The 18,206-nt window shown below is 54.5% G+C and overlaps 5 protein-coding genes across 5 annotated transcripts; 1 reads left to right on the top strand and 4 right to left on the bottom strand.

The window, feature by feature from the left end:
* Positions 1-2,110: 2,110 nt before the first annotated feature.
* Positions 2,111-2,963, bottom strand: CABS01_12962 (uncharacterized protein; the record flags this gene model as incomplete). Its single annotated transcript, XM_060546312.1, has 3 exons — positions 2,111-2,334; positions 2,665-2,822; positions 2,905-2,963. 3 exons carry the CDS (start codon positions 2,961-2,963, stop codon positions 2,111-2,113), a joined length of 441 nt encoding a protein of 146 aa, XP_060395458.1.
* Positions 2,964-3,510: 547 nt separating this feature from the next.
* Positions 3,511-3,741, bottom strand: CABS01_12961 (uncharacterized protein; the record flags this gene model as incomplete). The annotated part of the gene is made up of 1 exon (XM_060546311.1): positions 3,511-3,741. One exon carries the CDS (start codon positions 3,739-3,741, stop codon positions 3,511-3,513), a length of 231 nt encoding a protein of 76 aa, XP_060395457.1.
* A 5,868-nt stretch (positions 3,742-9,609) lies between these two features.
* CABS01_12960 (permease) lies at positions 9,610-11,500 on the top strand (the record flags this gene model as incomplete). Its single annotated transcript, XM_060546310.1, has 2 exons — positions 9,610-9,690; positions 9,830-11,500. The coding sequence occupies 2 exons, from the start codon at positions 9,610-9,612 to the stop codon at positions 11,498-11,500; spliced, it is 1,752 nt and encodes a 583-aa protein (XP_060395456.1).
* A 252-nt stretch (positions 11,501-11,752) lies between these two features.
* CABS01_12959 (tRNA-specific adenosine deaminase subunit TAD2) lies at positions 11,753-13,337 on the bottom strand (the record flags this gene model as incomplete). Its single annotated transcript, XM_060546309.1, has 3 exons — positions 11,753-11,937; positions 11,994-12,723; positions 12,789-13,337. 3 exons carry the CDS (start codon positions 13,335-13,337, stop codon positions 11,753-11,755), a joined length of 1,464 nt encoding a protein of 487 aa, XP_060395455.1.
* A 1,449-nt stretch (positions 13,338-14,786) lies between these two features.
* CABS01_12958 (uncharacterized protein) lies at positions 14,787-17,114 on the bottom strand (the record flags this gene model as incomplete). The annotated part of the gene is made up of 2 exons (XM_060546308.1): positions 14,787-15,653; positions 15,705-17,114. 2 exons carry the CDS (start codon positions 17,112-17,114, stop codon positions 14,787-14,789), a joined length of 2,277 nt encoding a protein of 758 aa, XP_060395454.1.
* Positions 17,115-18,206: the final 1,092 nt, after the last annotated feature.

The following is an 18,206-nucleotide window of genomic DNA, read 5'->3' as shown; positions in this document are numbered from 1 at the left end:
TATTGTTCGAGATCGTCGGTTGGGAGGCCGGAAGGGGCAGAAGGTGTGCGAGGATGTGAGAGGATGTAAAGGTGTGGCGGGAGATGTGTGCTAGCAGGAGAAGGTGGCAAGGTGGGCAGATATCAAAGCCGGGATTGAGCCATATGTCAAGAATCAGGAGGATGGTAGTGTCGAGGGGGGAGGGAAGAAGAAGGGGAGGTCGGATGGTGTATATAATGGTATATAGTCACAAAGGTGGTCATGATGGGTCGAGGCACAGGGCGGGGGGGAAAGGGCGAGGTGGGTGTCAAGGTGGGTGGGTAGGCTAGGTACGTGCTTAGTCTACCTGATTTGCTGGTAAAGGAGCAGTATGGGAGTAAGGTAGAAGCAAAGACAAGCAATCAAAGAGCGTTGGAAAGACGATAGACGAAAGGAACGAACGACAGCGAAGGGGGCGAACTGCAGGCCGTACTCCGTGGGCAGGCCCGAGATGAGACGAGACTCGAGGGGGATTGGGATAGCGTCACACGCCAGAGAGGATCGGCTGACCGCTGGTGTTTTGCGGGGGGGCTATTGCTGGCGCTGGCAAGTTGGGCCCGGTCCAGTCGCGTGCGTCGTCCACTGGGAGGCAGGAGACAGGTTCCATTGGAACGGGATGCGGGAGGAGGGGGGGGGCCTCTTTCGCCTCACTGGGAGGTGCCAGCTTGCCAGTGTCTGCGTTTGGGCCACTAAGAAAGAGAAGTCAGGAGCACGCGAGACTTGAAGAGTGGACAGTTGAGATGAGGTATCACGGTATGTACCAAAGTAACTGATGGGGCACGAACTGTCCGAGTAAGGCAACGTGGAGAAATGCGCAGCGCATGAGGAGAAAGAAGGTTAGAAGCATGGGAATGGCGGTTTGGCGGCGGTTCATGGCCAACAATCCAAAAGGGCGAACCAACATACCAACATTGCCCTTGTTGCAGGAAATGACAATTCAAGACGAATGCAGTGGAACCCTGCCCTGGGCTGAACAAAACAGGGTACCATCGCTACTATGTTTGTTACCGGTAGCCAGCCGTTGGACCGTTGAACTTGAACGGGCCTGCCACACGTCGCGGGAATTATCCATTGTCTTGGTATTATACGGGTTACCGAGTAATACGATGAAATGCCCTAGACATGGAAGGTCGGGTTACTTTTCTTAGTATACACACCCACACACACACTGCGAAATACACTGCGGGCAGAGTTTCCGTAAGGTACCGCAGCTGAAGGCTGTGAGGCATGGGGAAATGGTGCTAAGCAAGAGAAGGGGACCTTGTCTTGTGTTGAAGAATCACCCGGTCCGGAATTCGAAGCACACAGCACCGGTTCCCAGTACCTCCCAGGCGAGGTCGGGAAGGGGGAGACTGTAGCGCACCTCGGCGGGAAAGAGCGCTGCCGGCGGTGCTAGTCCCCCAAAGATCCAAGGAAGCGTTGTAGTCGTAGTGGAACTTTTGCCAACCAGCCAATGACGGGCCTTGCTCTTCTCGCTTCACAACTTGGGGCGATATGCAGGGTCCAGCCCGCTGCTCCTCTCCAGTGACGTCAGATGAGGTAAACCTGCAGCTGCGACTCCAACAACTCGCATCGTTGCCCACGACTTACTGTGTACACCTCTTGCTAACGAATCCCCGTCCTCACTCTACATACTCTCCGGACCCCTTTCTCCCATTACTTACCCTGACAGAATGGCCTGTCGTGTCACACTGCGTCTGTGTATCTTCAGAACCATCATCACCAACAGCACCGCAGCCGGCAGTGCTGCATCCCCCAAGCTGATTCGCAATGCACGTTGCATGAGGTGCATCATACCCTCACGACATGGCCCTACGCAGCATTGATTCTACCGCACTATGACATTGCCATGCTGATGGCCAACTCGCTGCTGTCCGTAATCATCCGGAACGCCTTGAATCAATTCTATTGCCATTTATCCCTCTGTTACACCGCCAGTCCCAATTGGCCGGGATGCTCAATCCCTCAGCTTACTCCGGTACTGAAACTCGTGTCACCTACACCTGCTTGATCGATGATGTACAGTACGCATGTTGCCCGCATCATCAGGCGAGAGTGGCTCCTTGATACGCGCTTGATTCCAGAAGGGCCTTCAGAAGCCAGCAACCGATTCGCAACTACTCCGTATGCTGCTGCCAAAGCCAACCTTGCCAAAGACATCTGAATATGCTGGTGGGACCACAGAGTAGCCATCCGTGCTGCCCGGCGGATCCTCCCCCTGAACCAGCTTGGTTACCTTAGGTTCCGGGCGGTATTCGGCACCAGGACAGTCCCAGCGGCCGTTGCTACCAAACACCCTGCCGGCTGACGTCGGGTCTGCGCGGATATCATCGTCACAGTGCTGCTGCTCGCCTCGTCATCTTTCCAGACATTCTACTTGCACCTGAGCCAGTGAAAAGATACTTTTCTGCAATTAATTAGCGCATAGAGCCGACAGGTCAGGGTAAAGCAGACTGCAAATTGAGGACGTGATTCTGCTCCTGACATGGCATCCCCAGAGATCGTCAAGGAGCCGCTGCAGGGCGTCAAATTCTCCGGGCAGGTAGGCACTCTCGCCGTCGTCACATCGTTGGAATAAGGTAAGCATCGTCACATCGACCCACGACAGGGCGCGTGAAAGGCTGAGTGGTTCACTTCGTTACTCACGCGCTAGCGCTGCAGTACATGACTTGGTCGCCGTCGCCCATACGCTCGCAAACCACAAGCGGACGCCTGTACTCTTTGGCGGTGAGGTCCAGTCCACGAAAGGAGCAAGGAGTCTGCGGTGCGTGATAAGCTCCCTGTCCTTGTTGCTGTCTCCGTGTCTGCGCGGGATTGGGTTTCCCCCTAGGTCCCGAGAGATCGGTGACGTCGCGATGCGAATTGAATGTGACCCATCGAGCGCACGGCATCAATATCGCTGGCTCCCTAGGGAGCTGGTGGGCTTGATCGCCTCTGGTGGCCATCTGTGGACTGTGAAAGCTCTGGGAGAGGACCAAATTCCGTTCGTGTCATGCAAAAGTAGGGCCAAACAAAGACTGGCGAGTCGCGACCTCGGTCACCCTGGCTGCTCAGGATCACGATGATCTCGCTGATTGTCGATGAGAGTCAAGGAGAGGATTAAGTTCTGTCGTTTCCCCGCACCGGTCCTGGTGCCATTACCGGGGATTGCGGAGGTCGGATGCCGTCCGACGAGAGGGTGGGTGCGATGCTGCCTCGTGTCAATCGCAAACATCGATGCTTTATTTGTCCAACCAGGAGGAAGCAGTTGGCACATTGTTGGCGTTCCTGACGAAGGCTCACATGGGTCTGCCGGCTACGGCTCGACACAGCGAAATTTCGAGCGGTCGGGGTCCCGCACACTTGGTTCTCTAACAAGTGGGCGATTCGATGGGCTGCCTCAACGAACGGCACTAGGCGCAAGCCTGGATGACAAGACGGTTTCCTCCAAATTACCACCCAGTGAAGGCTTTAGCGCCACTCGGCTTGCCTTAATTCACCATCAGTCTCGAATCAACCGATGGATGACTCGATGAAGCGCGCCCGCCCGGCGAGTCGCGGATACCCCGTCGTCGGCACGGCCCCGCCCGGGCTGGAGGAGGCTGGAGGGGCAGCGAGGAACTCGGCTTCTCCCGTGATCGGTAGCTTGAATTCGTCCGGTAGTGTGGATACCGTTTGTGCCGTCGTTCCGGGATTGCCTTGGGAATACCGCTGCCGTGCTTGCCGCCGTCGTCCCGGAGCCATGGAGCGACTGAGTCGACATAGCTTGTTGAGTGGATTGTAGCCATCGGACGAAGTAAATAGTGGTGGTGCGAAACGCCGGTGGTGGTGGTCGTGGGAAGACGGGTGTGTGAGGCTACAAGCAACCTATGGATAATCGATGTGTGTCAGAGACATAAGGTATAGTCCGAATCTGAGAGGTTCTGTACGCCTGGATCCGAGATGGTGGTTTCCAATACCATACCAGTACCAGTATTTGTAGCGACTTCGTGCTTCCTCCATTCTCAATTCTCCGTGCGGTCACGACCGCGAAATGGGGCCAAGGCGAGTTCTTTGACATTAGTTCTTGGAATGTATCCATGGGTCGGATGCATAGATGCAATAGAAATTAGGCATCGAGAAGAAGAGACCCACTCCACGTGCAAGCCTGGCAGCCGTTGCGGAAGTTGCGTTGGCGCGTTGGTCATCGTATCTTCAGCATTTCTGTACATGAAGAAAGATTGGGCCCGGCAGATAAGGAGAAGCAACGAGGCCCGTTTGGGACATGGGTCGTGTGTCTCTTGCGGCCTCGCCCAGCTTTCTGGATGCGACGTATTCCAGGTTAGTACCCTCCAACACGCCTATTTCTTCGACAGGCCCATTTGCTTGGCTTGTCACAGTATGTTGATGCCGAATTATGGATCGCAGCAATCGCCCGACTAACATGCGTGGATGCCAAGCGACGCATAACAGAGATGTTGCTGTCATGAGAACTCGTTGTCCTCACATGAACTCTTTGTCTGGTACGGAGTAATACTTCTCGACGATGATTCATCTCGGTGTGATCTAGAACCGTACTGCAAAGGCACACTACGGATTAGGCTGCTCTCGAACCTCGCTTCGAGGTACCATCTCCCACCAGAATGAGCTGAGATGGATTCCCTATTGGAGACTTGTGACCGCAAGCTCGAGACGGCACCGCATCTGTGCTCGGCTAAGATCTCCAGATCAGACGAAGGACAGACCCCCAAGCTCGACTATTGCTGTGATAGAGGAACTCGTACGACGCGGCGCAAGCAGTTTGGTGGGCGCGATGTATATGATCAGATGTCGTGAAGGTAGCCTCTGCCAAGCAGGAGCTGTAACATGTTGTCGTTGGCTTTGCTGGGTCAAAGGCTACCGCCACGGCTTCCAAAGCCTCATGCCCAGCAGCCAGCCACATATAGACAAAGACAAGCCGGCAACCAATGAGACCCTATTGCCGGTCTTTTGCAGAAAGAAGAAAGCACCGATGAAGTAAGGCATGTTGGAATTAAGTTCAACCATGCAAAGGCGGCCTGCACTGGCGATGAAGAAATGCGAGCCATAGTTCCCAGAATGTCTGTCGTCTATGAGACCTTGAAGTCAATGTCTTTGGCGGGTTTTTGCGGGGATGCCGGCCGGGCGGTTCTCCTCAAGTCTGTCAGATGGCGGTGGTGCGTTAGTGCTGTTGTTCCCCCTGTTTGGAAGTCGTGGGGGTGGGCCAAGTCGGATTGGGGGAGGCAATGTCAACGTGAGTCGTAATCAGTGGAAAGCTCGGGGCCTTGGGAAGGGGGGGGGGGGGGGTTCGGGGGATTCCTATCGCCCAGACGGATGGGAGGCACCAGATTGGCTATCTGCTGACGCCAACTGAACGTATCTGACCGATGAATGGAGCAGACCGGTGATCGTGAAAGTGCACTCCTTACTCCGTCCGAACTAGAGTCGTCAAGTCGACGGTGCGGAAGGTCCAGACTTGATAAACCTCGTGGTGGTGGGCAGGTGCGCCGCTGTCCGAGCTGGGCGGCGGCCGAGTGCGCATTTGACTCTCATGAAGAGTTTCGTGGCTGATCGAGAATCAACAAACGGCTCGAAGGTGAGCTTGTGCGAGGCAGCTTGGTTCAGCATAAGGCTAAGGAATGGGAGCGCCAAAAAGTGAGACATTCGATAGGTACAATGTGGTGGACGCGGGTTAGTTGGCTTGGCAGATTTCGATCGTGACATGGGTATCTCGTTGAGCATCAATGAAGTTGACCAAAGAGGCGGGCAGACGCTGTGAATTCGCATACGTGACCATCGTCACTGGACAGACTGGCAGTTCAAGAAGCCTTGCGACCGAGGCAACGGGAAACACGAGGACCTGGTGCCTGCGTGCCTTCGAACGAGATGAGGTCTGGAGATGGTAATTAGCTTATGGATGGAGTGGCTGATAAGGTTGACAGAACTCAGAAGGCAGTTGACAAAGGCCATAACCCCCCGACCAAGGAGGGTCAGGATGCTTATCGCAGATGGCAGATGCGGCCCCGCTCGGCCACGGCCGCTCGCCCCGAGAAGAGCCTAGCTTCGGAGGTGGATCACAGCCACGGCCAATGGCTTCGGATTCAGCAAGAGCCCCGCTTCCGAAGCTGACAATCGGGCGACCGGTTTAGGTAGTTTGGTCGAATCGAGTGAGAGGACAGGTATCTTGCCTTAATTAGCTTTTCCGTCTTTCTAGACCTTTAGAAGTTTGGGTATACCTAGGTACCGTGCTGCAGTAATACGGCGCAGGTATCTGACTCCGTGGCCACGGGAGGAGGAAACTCAATGGAAGGCAAGCTTGTGGGGCAGAGCAGGAGCAGGAGCAAAACTGAACATGTTTGAATACCTAGGTATTCGAACCTCGACACCCGGTACTTTGTTTTTTGTTTTCTGTCTTTTCAATGTGTGTGAGGAAAAGGCGGGGCTGGTTGCCTCGATCACGCACGACGTGCATGTTCTTTCCCATTGTCCCATTGTCTCCCGCCGAGGAAGGAAGAAGAAGAAGAAGAAGAAGAAGAAGAGGGAATGAACAGCGGCAAGGGAAAGGGACGACAGCATTGACAGCGGGAAAGAGCAAACCCCGGGAAAGACCTATACATAGATACCTACATACCTCTCGGGCAACTGCCAACGTGTGCAACACCGCCAACACGTAGTATTCGTAACTTATGGTCCGGAGTACCCTTGGTACGCTACTCCGTATGTATGTGTAAGTGCTAAGGCAGCTGAGATGGAATAAGAAAGGAACCTGTAACGTTGAGCGGCTTCCGCCTTTGCCTGGGTGCAGTAGCACCGGAGCACACTTGCCCGGATAGTATGCAGTCAGGACCTAAGCCAGCTAGGTAGCTGAGGCAAGGTCGCAAGGTCGCATGGATCGGTAAGGCGCAAGTCAGCAGCATGTTCCATTGAGTTTAATCCTGACCTGACCTGACTGACACGCCCGGCGACGTGATGCTGTTGCAACTTGCCACGACTTCCTGTGGTGTTTGTACAGACTCTACAGAGTCCGGAGCACAGGCACAACACATACCTTAATTGAGGTGTGCCACCCTTCACTGGTTCTGAGTCCTGGCAATAGGCAGCGACTGTACTCCGTGCTAAGGTACGAGTATCACAACCAGCGTCAACACTCTGGAGCAGTCACGCAGTAAAGGCGGCTCACTCACCGACCAAAAAGGCCAGTTCCTTGCCTTAGCTCCACAGGTTCGGTCTGTTGAAGCAGGCGGGGTGTATCCGCAATTCATTTAGGTACACTTACACTGCCTTAGCCTCTTCTGATGTAGTGCGCCACTGCCGTCTCTTTATGCTCTTTTGCCGCAGTACCTGTCCGACCTTTCTTGCCAGTTGATTGGGCTGGTCGCGTTGCGCAACTCTCTTCTCTGGGGATCTGGTCGGGTCACTTTATTAAGACTACTCCGTAAGGTACTTTAAGCAAAAAGTTAGGGCAGGCCCGGCGGGGGGGGGGGGGGACGCACGCACTTTTGTTGCGACGCTCATTTTGGCCCCGCCCTCGATTGATATGTGCTAAGATTTTCCACATCTGCTTGTCACTGGCGCATCAAGAACCATGTTTGCCCAGCATACCGCTCTGGACAACCACTACCGACACCAGTCAATACCATCAATCGAATACGCAATACATACGGATACACGACGAGTACAACCCGATTGCAAATGGAACCCCGTCAAAACTTCCAAACAGCCTTCCATTTCCCCATGTAATACGGAGCATCTGCAGCCTGGACTGGCTTGCTTGCCTCGCCTCGCCTTCAGCTACCAATAGCAAATGCCTTCCGCTGCCGTCGGCCCCCGGCCTACATCCATGATACATCTTTCATGCCTAAGCGCCATCTCTTTGTGCTTCGCCATCTCACAGTCACCACAATATCAAAGGCTGTTGTCCTTGTATGGCGTCTCCAATGGCGTCCGACACAGCGCATTATCGATGTGACCTGGCAAAAGGCAGCGCAGCTAGAGAAGCCACCATGCCGACGGCCCAGAGCTTCCCTCATCTGCTATCCGTACAGCCTGTTACTTCCAATTGATGATGCCGTATCTGGTTAGAAACTCGCAACTTATCACCACATGGCCATCGTTGGTGTCTGAGCTTTTTGGGCCAACTCTACTTACAAAGTAAACATATTCCCTGAATAGCGTGTTGGCTTCGGAATGGGGCAAGCCCGTTCACAATCCAGATAGCTGGAACGCTGCTTTCGGCCTGTCACTTCTTTCATCTTTCGGGTCCGATATCTTGCTCTTTGCCTGTGTGTGCCATTGGACGACATGCCGCGCCGCCGCCGCCGCCGCCATGCCACCTACTCCGTACACCACATGTATCTTTTCGGCGCATCCACAGTCCCACGTTTCACGCCCACATGGAGGAGCTCATGTCAAGGTATTCGGGCCCCATTGACCAGTTTTAAAGCAGACAAGCAGGTGCCAGCAAGAAGGCTGTGTCCACAATCCCACAATGGGCTCAGTCTATGGACTCCAGTGAGTCGAGTTGAGCTTCTCCGGCACATGGCTTCGCGCGCTTCGAGGCCGGTGCCGCCATTTCATGCCATGCCACGCCATGCCCGCCGTCCGTGTATGCACCGACTGAGACAAGAACTCGATGAAGTCGTTACGACTGCATGCGAGAAATAAAAACTGGGACCAGGATAAGGGCGTCGCGCTAGTCTTTGGGGAGGTTCGGAAGCTGGGCCCTAGAAGGGGGTGCCGTGACCCTTGGCTTGGCCTCGCCTTCGTCCATCGTCTACGCGGTAACTTGTAGGGTAACTCTCAGGAATCCCACCCCCCGGTTCGTCTCCCATGCCCATCTCTGAGTCCCATCTCACTCTCTTTCTCTCCCATGCCCATCCTAGCTCCCAGTTGCCATCTTGGTCTTGGCAACCTCAGCTATCCGGGCAAAAGTGAAAGTACACAGCTTTTTCTTGATCCACCACGCCTGGGCCCTTGCTATGCTGCCCACCCACCTTTTCGGTGATCCAGCAAATGATAATCCTTTCGCACTAATAAATAATGGCTCGAGATTTTCTTTGATAACGCGACTGGCCGTTGTCGTTCGTCCACAAGAGGAGGGGGGCGCGGTCCGTTGCCTCTATCCTGTTTATGAGCCATTGCCCGTGCCAGTCCTGGCCATTGATAAAAACCATCCACCGTTCCGCCCTCTTGGGTTTGTCGATGTTGTCTCTCTAGGCTCGCCTCCCATCCTCGCCCCCGTCGCTGTCCAGCATCCTCTAATCGGTGCCTCAACGGCCACTCCCGATTCCTATCTCATCTCATCTCATTCCCCTGACTGGGCTTTTCCCCTGCTCTGTCGCAGTTGTCAAGAAAACTAGTTAAGAAGCCCGGCTTCGGCTTGTCTTGCTTTGACTTGCTTTTCTCTACAGCTCAGATCTTCGACATCCGCGCCGCAATCTCACTCGGGCTTTGTCAACATCGATCAGATCTCGGGTCACATTTCTTTTATTTATTAAAGTTCTTGCCGATAATATTTCTTATCTTGGGCACGACTACCTATTCCCAATCGTTTATCGCCATTCGAAACATTGCGGACTGGAAAAGTAAAGAAAGGACGAAAAATTTCGTGCAAAAATGGGGTTCATCCAGAAATGGAACGCCAAGATCGCCGCCGGCCCGGTCGGTCGGTGGTTCCAGCTTGAGGGCTCCGGCCATGTAAGTCGCCAATTCCCCAACTTCCCACCACAACTCCTTCGACATGACCACACGGCCGCCGCTTCTTTGCGCAAAGCGCGCAGGGCAAGGTGTCGCAATGATGATGCGTGACAAGTATGCTAACATGTCATGAAAAAAGCCCCGTGAGCGCAAGGGATCACTCTTCTTCACCGAGATGCGCGCCGGTCTCGTCGCCTTCTTCGCCATGGCTTACATTATCGCCGTCAACTCCTCCATCGTCGCCGATTCCGGCGGTACCTGCGTCTGCCCGCGCAACGCCGACGATTTCACTTGTGACAAGGACCAGGACTACATGCTCTGCGTGGCAGAGGTCAAGCGCGACATCGTTACCGCCACCGCCGCCATCTCGTCCCTGGCTACCTTCTTCATGGGCCTCCTCGCCAACATGCCCGTCGGTTGCGCTCCCGGTATGGGCTTGAACGCCTACTTTGCCTACTCCGTCGTCGGTTACCACGGAACCGGTGCCGTCCCTTACCAGGTCGCCCTTACCGCCATCTTCATCGAGGGCTTCATCTTCTTCGGCCTCGCCCTGCTCGGTCTGCGTCAATGGCTCGCTCGCGCCATCCCCCGCTCCATCAAGCTCGCCACCGGTGTCGGTATCGGTCTCTTCCTCACCCTCATCGGTCTCACCTACAGCGAGGGTATCGGTCTGATTGTCGGCGCCACCTCCACCCCCCTCGAGTTGGCTGGCTGCATCGCGAGCGAGCAGGTTGACGGTCTCTGCCCGTCCTCGACCAAGATGCGCAACCCCACCATGTGGATCGGCATCTTCTGCGGTGGTATCTTCACAGTCATGCTCATGATGTACCGCTTCAAGGGCGCCATCCTGGCCGGAATCATCCTCGTCAGCATCATCTCCTGGCCCCGTAACACCTCTGTCACCTACTTCCCTGACACCGTCATCGGCGACTCCAACTTTGACTTCTTCAAGAAGGTTGTCGACTTCCACCCGATCCAGAGGACCCTCAACGTCCAAGAGTGGAACGTCGGAGGATACAGCGGTGCTTTCGGCCTCGCCCTCATCACCTTCTTGTATGTCGACATCCTCGACTGCACAGGTACCCTCTACTCCATGGCCCGCTTCGCCAACCTCATCGACGAGGAGACTCAGGATTTCGAGGGCTCATCCGTCGCTTATATGGTCGATGCCCTCAGTATCTCCGTTGGTGCCCTTTTCGGTACTCCCCCCGTCACTGCCTTCGTCGAGTCCGGTGCCGGTATTTCTGAGGGAGGCAAGACCGGTCTGACTGCCATGGTCACCGGTATCTGTTTCTTCATCTCCATCTTCTTCGCTCCCATCTTCGCTTCCATTCCCTCGTGGGCCACCGGCTGCGTGTTGGTTCTCGTGGGATCCATGATGGTACGCGCTGTCACTGAGATCAACTGGAGGTACATGGGTGATGCCGTTCCCGCCTTCATCACCCTCGCACTCATGCCCTTCACCTACTCTATTGCCGACGGCCTCATCGGTGGTGTCTGCAGTTACATCCTCATCAACGGCCTTGTCTGGGTCATCGAGAAGGTCTCCGGTGGCCGCATCGTTCCGTATAACAAGAACGAGAAGGACCCCTGGACCTGGCGCATTCCTGGCGGTATCCTGCCGCCTTGGGTCCGCCGCGCGTTCAAGGGAAAGAAGGACTTCTGGCGCTCTGATGAACACCAGCATGCCGCTTCCGAGCCCCAGCCCCTGGAGAAGACCATCAGCTCTGAGCAGGGCGGCTCTGTCACCGGCAAGGACAAGGAGATTGGAGAGACCATCACCCCCCATGGTGACAGGTCCTCGTCATGAGCGGAATAAAAGAAGTCTTTTTCGAGGAGTTTTGTGGGATGTTAGTCATTTGAGTACCACATTGGGGAATTGGATAGGATACCCGAATGATGATGCATCTTCGTCTATTATTAGTTGCCTTTCGTTGAAAGTACAATAGAACCAATCTAAGATAAATGGTGGATCGTCCTATCAGTGTTGATAACCCCATGTAATGATCAATCCCCGTAGTATGTAATGCGTGCGGCTTTTTGAAAATACTCAGCGGTGCACTCAAGCTTCGTCCCTCTCTTTACTGCCATTGGAGACGGATGAAGCACCATTACCAGCGGCACCTTGGTCGTCGCCGTCAGCGACGTCAAAAGCCTCGGATGGCATAGGCGTTCCGCCCTCGCCTCCAGCTTGTTCCATGGCTGCCAACCTAGCAGCGCGGCCTTCTTTCTTGCGCGGCACTGGTGCTAGAGAAGGTGTCAGCTTACAGCTTCTCGATGGCCCCCTTTAATCAACGACTTACCTCTTCCATTCTCCTGCACGTAGAATCTCCGCAGCAAACCGACAGCTTCGTCGCGGCCCCAACCACCTTCTGCTTCGAAACCTGGCTCGACGTTTCCGCCATCGCCACCTCGGCTCGCGGGACGATTGCTGTTGAGGGAACTCTTTCCCGACGCAGAGCTTGCCGGCCTTGGAGCGTTGGATGCATTGATCTGGATCGGCCTGAGAACAGTGACTGGGTTGGGGTCTTGGCGGGTGTCTGTAGAGTTCTTGTGGATGCTGAATACACCGCCAGTTCCACCAAACTTGTCGTTGACAGCGCCAAAGTAGACCTTCTTGATCCCAAGCTGTCTAAGAAGTCCGGCGCACATGACACAGGGCTCGACTGTAACGTAAAGAGTGCACTCTCTGACGATAGAGCGGTCGACCCGAGGATCGAGATGAAGCTTCTGGCCGTAAGGGTAGAGGTGACCTTTCCTGACATACTCGTCGTCATCCGGGAACAGATCCGATTCATCGTCAGGAACATCTACTTTGGAACGTTCGCTGGCCTGTTGGCGAAGCTGAGCCTCGACGGCCTCCTCACTATTGTTGGGTCGGTAGGACAGCAGTGCAGACAATGCCATGAACTCAGCATGGCGGGTACCGTTCCGGGTTACGTTCGTGGCATTCATGCCTCTCGCAATGACCGATCCGTTGTGGACAAGGACACAGCCAACGGGCGTCTCGTTGGTGCGCAGTGCTAGTCGAGCCTGGATACGATATTAGGGGTGTTCCATTGCTATGAGGGGACTTGCTGGTCGGTCTAGCTGCTTACCATATCCAATGCCTGATCCATTAGCATCTGGTGCATAGGCCTTTCGCTGAGAGGTGTGAGCGTGGTCTGGGGGATGGAGGCTGATGATCGCGGCCGACCGAAGGATTCCAGGCTCATACGGCTCAGGACCGGAGCTGGAACGGAGACCACCGGGGCGCTGGGCTGGTTCTCCTTGTCATCTCCCGAAGCGGGAACGGGAGCCTTGCTGGAGGGATATAGAGGCAGCGCAGGCTCAGTCGACTGACTGTGTCGAGTAAGAACGCCAGCCATCTCTGCGTCTTCTTGCACTGATGTCTGCCCTGCCTGGCTTGGCTGTGCTTGGGCGGTATTTGTTGCTGGTAGTTGGGACGAGGGCGCTAAGGTAGGTGAGGAAGAGGATGGTGATTTGGAGTTGGGGGTGAATGAGGTTTTGAGGCGGCAAAATATGTTTTGCAGGAACTTGCTTGTCGAAGCCCGCTTTCCTCTATCTTTGTCCTGTGTTCCGGTTCGAGGCCCAGACTCAGGCCCAGGTCCACCTGGAGGCGCATCTGAAGAGGCAGGAGCGTTCATGGTGAATTTTTTTGGGAAGGAACCAACTTGTTGCATGCCTTTCTACCCTGGGTACCACAGAACCTCCACGGATTCAAGCTACGCAGTACGACTGGCACTAAGGTAAGGTGCAGAGAGCACTTGACGACTTCAGAGATGTAGACAATCGTTGCCTTCCCGAAGAAATGAGAATGGGGGCTATTTGCTCTGTGTGTCCCGAGTTAAACCAGAGCCGCAGCAACGGACTGGACTACGGTAGTCTCGTCAAGTAGACAAGAGACCGAGAGGTTCTAGGCCGACGCAAAGTATAGCGTATTTCGATACAGGCCAATGTAGAATGTTGTAGGCTGCCCTTGTATTTGGAGAATCCCTGGCCTACTAGATCAGGTAGACATACACCCGAGGCAAGGTAAGTTCGGGTAAGCTGTGAAGAAGTTGCGTCTCTCACGAGAGCTTCCTTTGTCGCTGCTCTTCCTGTTCGAACAATGAATTGGGTTGTCAAGGGCTTTTGTTGGCACTTGACTGGGAAAGTTTCAAGACTGCAAGAACCGACTTTTCAAGTGTCAGAAGGGTTCTGTATGTTTCCTTATCTGACTCTATTGCAGAAGTCCAGGGCAAGGCTGTCCTTCAATACTTGTCCTATTGAAACGAAGTGTGGACCAAAGCCTTGAAGAGCACCTGAACTGAAACCACATGCGATACTGGGCGCTTGTTGTTTAAGAATTGCCCTGAACAGGACTTCAAGTAAGTGGCAGAGTGACAAACAAGGATGACTCAGTCTGGCTGTAGTCAGCACACGTCGCTCGAGACAACAAAGCAAATAAAACTATTTGCCTGGCTTGCTACTCACTATGGGAAAGGAGTATTGTTAGTCACGTAAACCCCTAGCTTTTTAGGAGCCAAGGTTGAATCAGTTTTGGCCCCGATCTACCCTATTGCCATGAAGGAAGTTTGCATTAGGTGGGAACACATGGTATCACGTGACCCCGCTGTCAAACGGTGGCACTGACCACTTGAACGTATCCTTCTCAGGGTACTCAAGTTCGTGTTGAGATGAAGGACGAATCTGAAGTCCGAGGTCCTTGGCAAGCCCTTCTACAGCTTTGGAATGGTCGTGTCCGTATACACTGAGTGCACGTCGGGCGAAAGTCAACATGAAGAGGTGTGAGCAAGGCAGTTATATTATATCGTACGACGCTACCACCAAATTTAACTAGACTATACAGCAGTTCATACGCAACTGCTCCGTGTCCAGCATACTGGTTCCAGCCTGTACAACAGAACACAACCTTGCCCGATGATATAGCTGACGTGCATGCCATTCGTGAAGAATGCACGTCTCATCAAAAAACAGAGGGGTATCTCAGAAACCAACGCTCCCAATAGACAGCAACAAAAACACTACGACAACTATCATATCCATACAAGCCAGGGCCATTAGCCCAAGCCGCAGGTGGTCGACACAAGATCTCATGAGAGACCTTGCGCGAGGCCCAGAACCTTTATCCGCGCCCCGTTGACCGGGGTTTGTGCGGATTGGTTCTGTCGACAGGTACGTCGTAGTCTCGTGCTGACACAGGAGAGAAGCCTCGCGCCGTCGCTCAAGCCCTGCGGCTTTGACGTGGCGGTCCCAAGATGGCTCTGTTCCGGTCTCGAGTCATAGAGACTTGAGTAAAAGTGGTAGACCTTGTATATCGCTAGGCCAATAGCGAGTTGAATGAATCGGCCGGCGAACGCCTGTACCATGAGGACTTGCGCAACCAACCCGAGTACAGTCGCAAAGAGTGCCACGTATACCAGGCACTGCGACTTGGACAGCCAGTCGACGAGAGAGCGGCGCTTGCATGTCAAGCTACCACCCGCAACCGCCCCCGTCAGAATGCGTACCCCGCCTAGTACAAAGGCGCCAGCAGAGGAACGGGTGACGCTATGTGTGGTGTTGTGACGACTTTCTGACGACTCTGGCGTGGCAAGCTGGAGCTGAGCATCCGGAGAGACGCTGCTGGACATTCCGCTAATAATTGCTCCACGGCCATTGGCGCCATTGATTGTCCTCGTGATATGCGCGTAATAAGACGCCTCCTCGACGGCGGTCGAGGAGCGTGAGGGCGCAATGACTGAGGACGTTGGTAAACGGCCAACTACTCCTGGCAGTACGCCGCCAAATGCGGTGACATGTACTCCCGAAGAATTGACCGCAGCGCGGGACGTGGCATGTGGCAGTGGTAGTAATTGTGGCGAGCTTGGTTGCAGGGCTGGATCCGCAGGTCGTTGTGAGCGTACACTGCGGGATGTTGCATTGACGTCGGATAGGCTCAATTGAGACTCAGACACGGTCTGTTCAAATGTCAGAATAAGTTCAGGTTGTATCGTGTGAGGAATGCTTACCATCAAAGCGCCCGGAACTCCAGCATGTACTGCTACAGACGATGGACGGTGACGGTGACGACAGACCGCGACGCTGGTTCCTCCCAGTGCAGTTCGGTTTACTGGTACTCCGATATCGTCTGCCAAGTAATCATCTGGTGCCGTCGGAGAGCGACCGAGGTGCACTTGTTGCTGAACTGACGACTCGCCGCTTTGAGGTGAGCTGCGGCGCTGAGACACCGTGCTCTGGGCCTTGGTGGTAATAGTAGTACCAATGTCACTGAGCAGTGCAACGTCGTCGTCCAAGAAGCTTGGCTCGGGTGAGTAGAGGTTGAAGTCGACATAGTTGCTGATGCGTGGGGAAGAGTCCAGGTAAGGAAGCGCCGGTGGCCGGACATCGAGCTCGTCGGTAAATGGCTTGCTGACAACCACGTCTTGTAGGCCATCGGAGCCGTTCCGAGACTGGCTGAATACCATCGAGGGAGTAATGGGAGACTGGCTTGACTCGGGAGTGAGGTGTCCCGCAGGGTCGAAGAAGAAGTCGTACTCGAAAGGCGCGACGTTGGCGGGCTCGTCATCGAACTGAACGAAGGACCCCCAAGAATCTGCCATATCGAGCATGTCGAGGTCCGCGAGTGAGGGCTCTGTGAACAATGCTGGTGTTGAAAATGATGTGCTTGGTTGTGGTGACCTTTCGGTTGCTACTGGCGAGTCCCTCTTCGACGTCTTGGCCTTCTTCGCCGACCGCGCTGGAGCCGCGGCCGCACCCTGTGCTTGTGTGGTGGTGCGCTTCTTGTGGCTAGGGTCACACCTGACCTTCTTCTTCTTGCAGGCGTCGCATGCCTTGATGATGCGCATCAGATGCGCATGATCACGCTGCTCCTTGGTTTTGCAACCGCGAGAAGCAGAGTTTGTGACATCGCGACCATCCTTTGTCATGATCTTCATCCCAGGGAGGTGGGAGAAGTCGTTAGCCTGGGGCTTTGTCACAGAAGATGCGGCCCTCTTGGACGACTTGGAGTACACGGATTCCTGGCTGAGGGACGCGGGAGTAGACGCAGAGGCTGAGCCGGGCGTAGACTGAGACCAAGACCAGTCAGAAATAACAGGGGAGACGAAGTTGGAGCTGCTGCTGGAGTTCTGCATGGGGCTAGATCCGGCAGAGGAGATGGCGGAGCTGCTGGAATCGCTGGCAACGGGATAGTACTTGAAGGTCTCTCCAGTGAGCTGAGAGAATGCAAAGAAGTCCATGGAGACGGTAGCTCGTTTCTCCTGAATGGAGGCAGAGCCGGGGAGGTAGGCGTTGACAAGGTCGTCGAGTTCCTGGGTGCCCATCTCAGGGTAGAACTGCAGAGACGCGCCAAGGAAGGGCTGAGAGATAGAGAAGCCTTGGAAGGCAGCGGTAGACTGGTTTCGTATCACGCCGGACATTGCGTTGATAGTGTTGGCTACGGAAGGTATGCGGCGGAATGTAGAAGATATGGTGACGGGGAATCGGATCCCTGCAGTAACTAAGACCGGATTGTTTCCCAAGTCTGCTGAAAGCTTGCTAATGAGAGTGAGTAAGTAATTGTTTAGCCGGTCTCATATCCTACATCAAGCTGCCCGGAATTCTGTATATGTCGAGTTGAGGTAGGACGATGTTTGGGGGGGGGGGGGGGTTGTCTGCTTTTACGTGAAAGTGATACAAGATACATCGTGATGGCGAAGTGTCTAAATCCCCAGATCTTCCCACCGAGGAACTACATGCTGCCTTGGGAATCGCTTTGATACACCAAGTCGTATGGAGATTAAAGCTCACCTTGATAGAAAGCTCTCGTTCGAGGCGATTTCCAATATGAATTTGGTGTAAACCGGGTGATGATACTAGATGGGAGATTGTCTCTGGAGACGAAGCTTGCAAGGGGCAGGCAGTTTGTCAGCAACTTGGATTCCTCCTAAGTTGGCTGATGGGGTGTTGTTGAAGGGAAAAGTTGCGGGACAAGAGACGGATCAAGGGAAGTTCTCCAGCTTTGGAGTAGCTTCACTCGGGTCTGCTAATCGACGTATTCGACTTTTCAGTATTGAAGATTGGAAAGAGAAGTTCGAGAGGGAAGCGGGTGAGCCAGGCCGGAGTCATGGATGGTATTTCACTGCTGAGGCCGCAACTGGCTGTCCATCGGTACCCCAGCAAGGCGCAGCCGGTGGTTTTGATTGAGCTCGTCGGCGAGATGAAAGCGGTTTAGCGTAGTGCGGACGGTGTCTGGGGATGAGGCCAATGAGAGATGCATATACGGCTTAAGAGGCCCACTTAAAGGAATATGATTGGCTTATATGCCCCACAACTTGTGAGCCGGGCGCTGGGTTTTCGGCGAGTATAATCGTCTCTTATTGGTCAACGACGTCCAATCTCAGGTCACGTGGTCCCGGTGACTCAACCCATAGCCAATGGCGGCCGCCTGAGGCTTCAGACAATCAGTCATAATCCGTCTGAGGTCTGACTGACCTGCTCTCACAAGCTCCTGCCACAAGCAACGACGTACC

This window comes from Colletotrichum abscissum, assembly GCF_030869225.1.
Source record: "Colletotrichum abscissum strain IMI 504890 chromosome Unknown Scaffold_41.1, whole genome shotgun sequence".
In the NCBI taxonomy this organism is placed as follows: domain Eukaryota; kingdom Fungi; phylum Ascomycota; class Sordariomycetes; order Glomerellales; family Glomerellaceae; genus Colletotrichum; species Colletotrichum abscissum.
The sequence above is the reverse complement of the archived record's forward strand: the minus strand, read 5'-3'. Positions and strand labels throughout refer to the sequence as shown.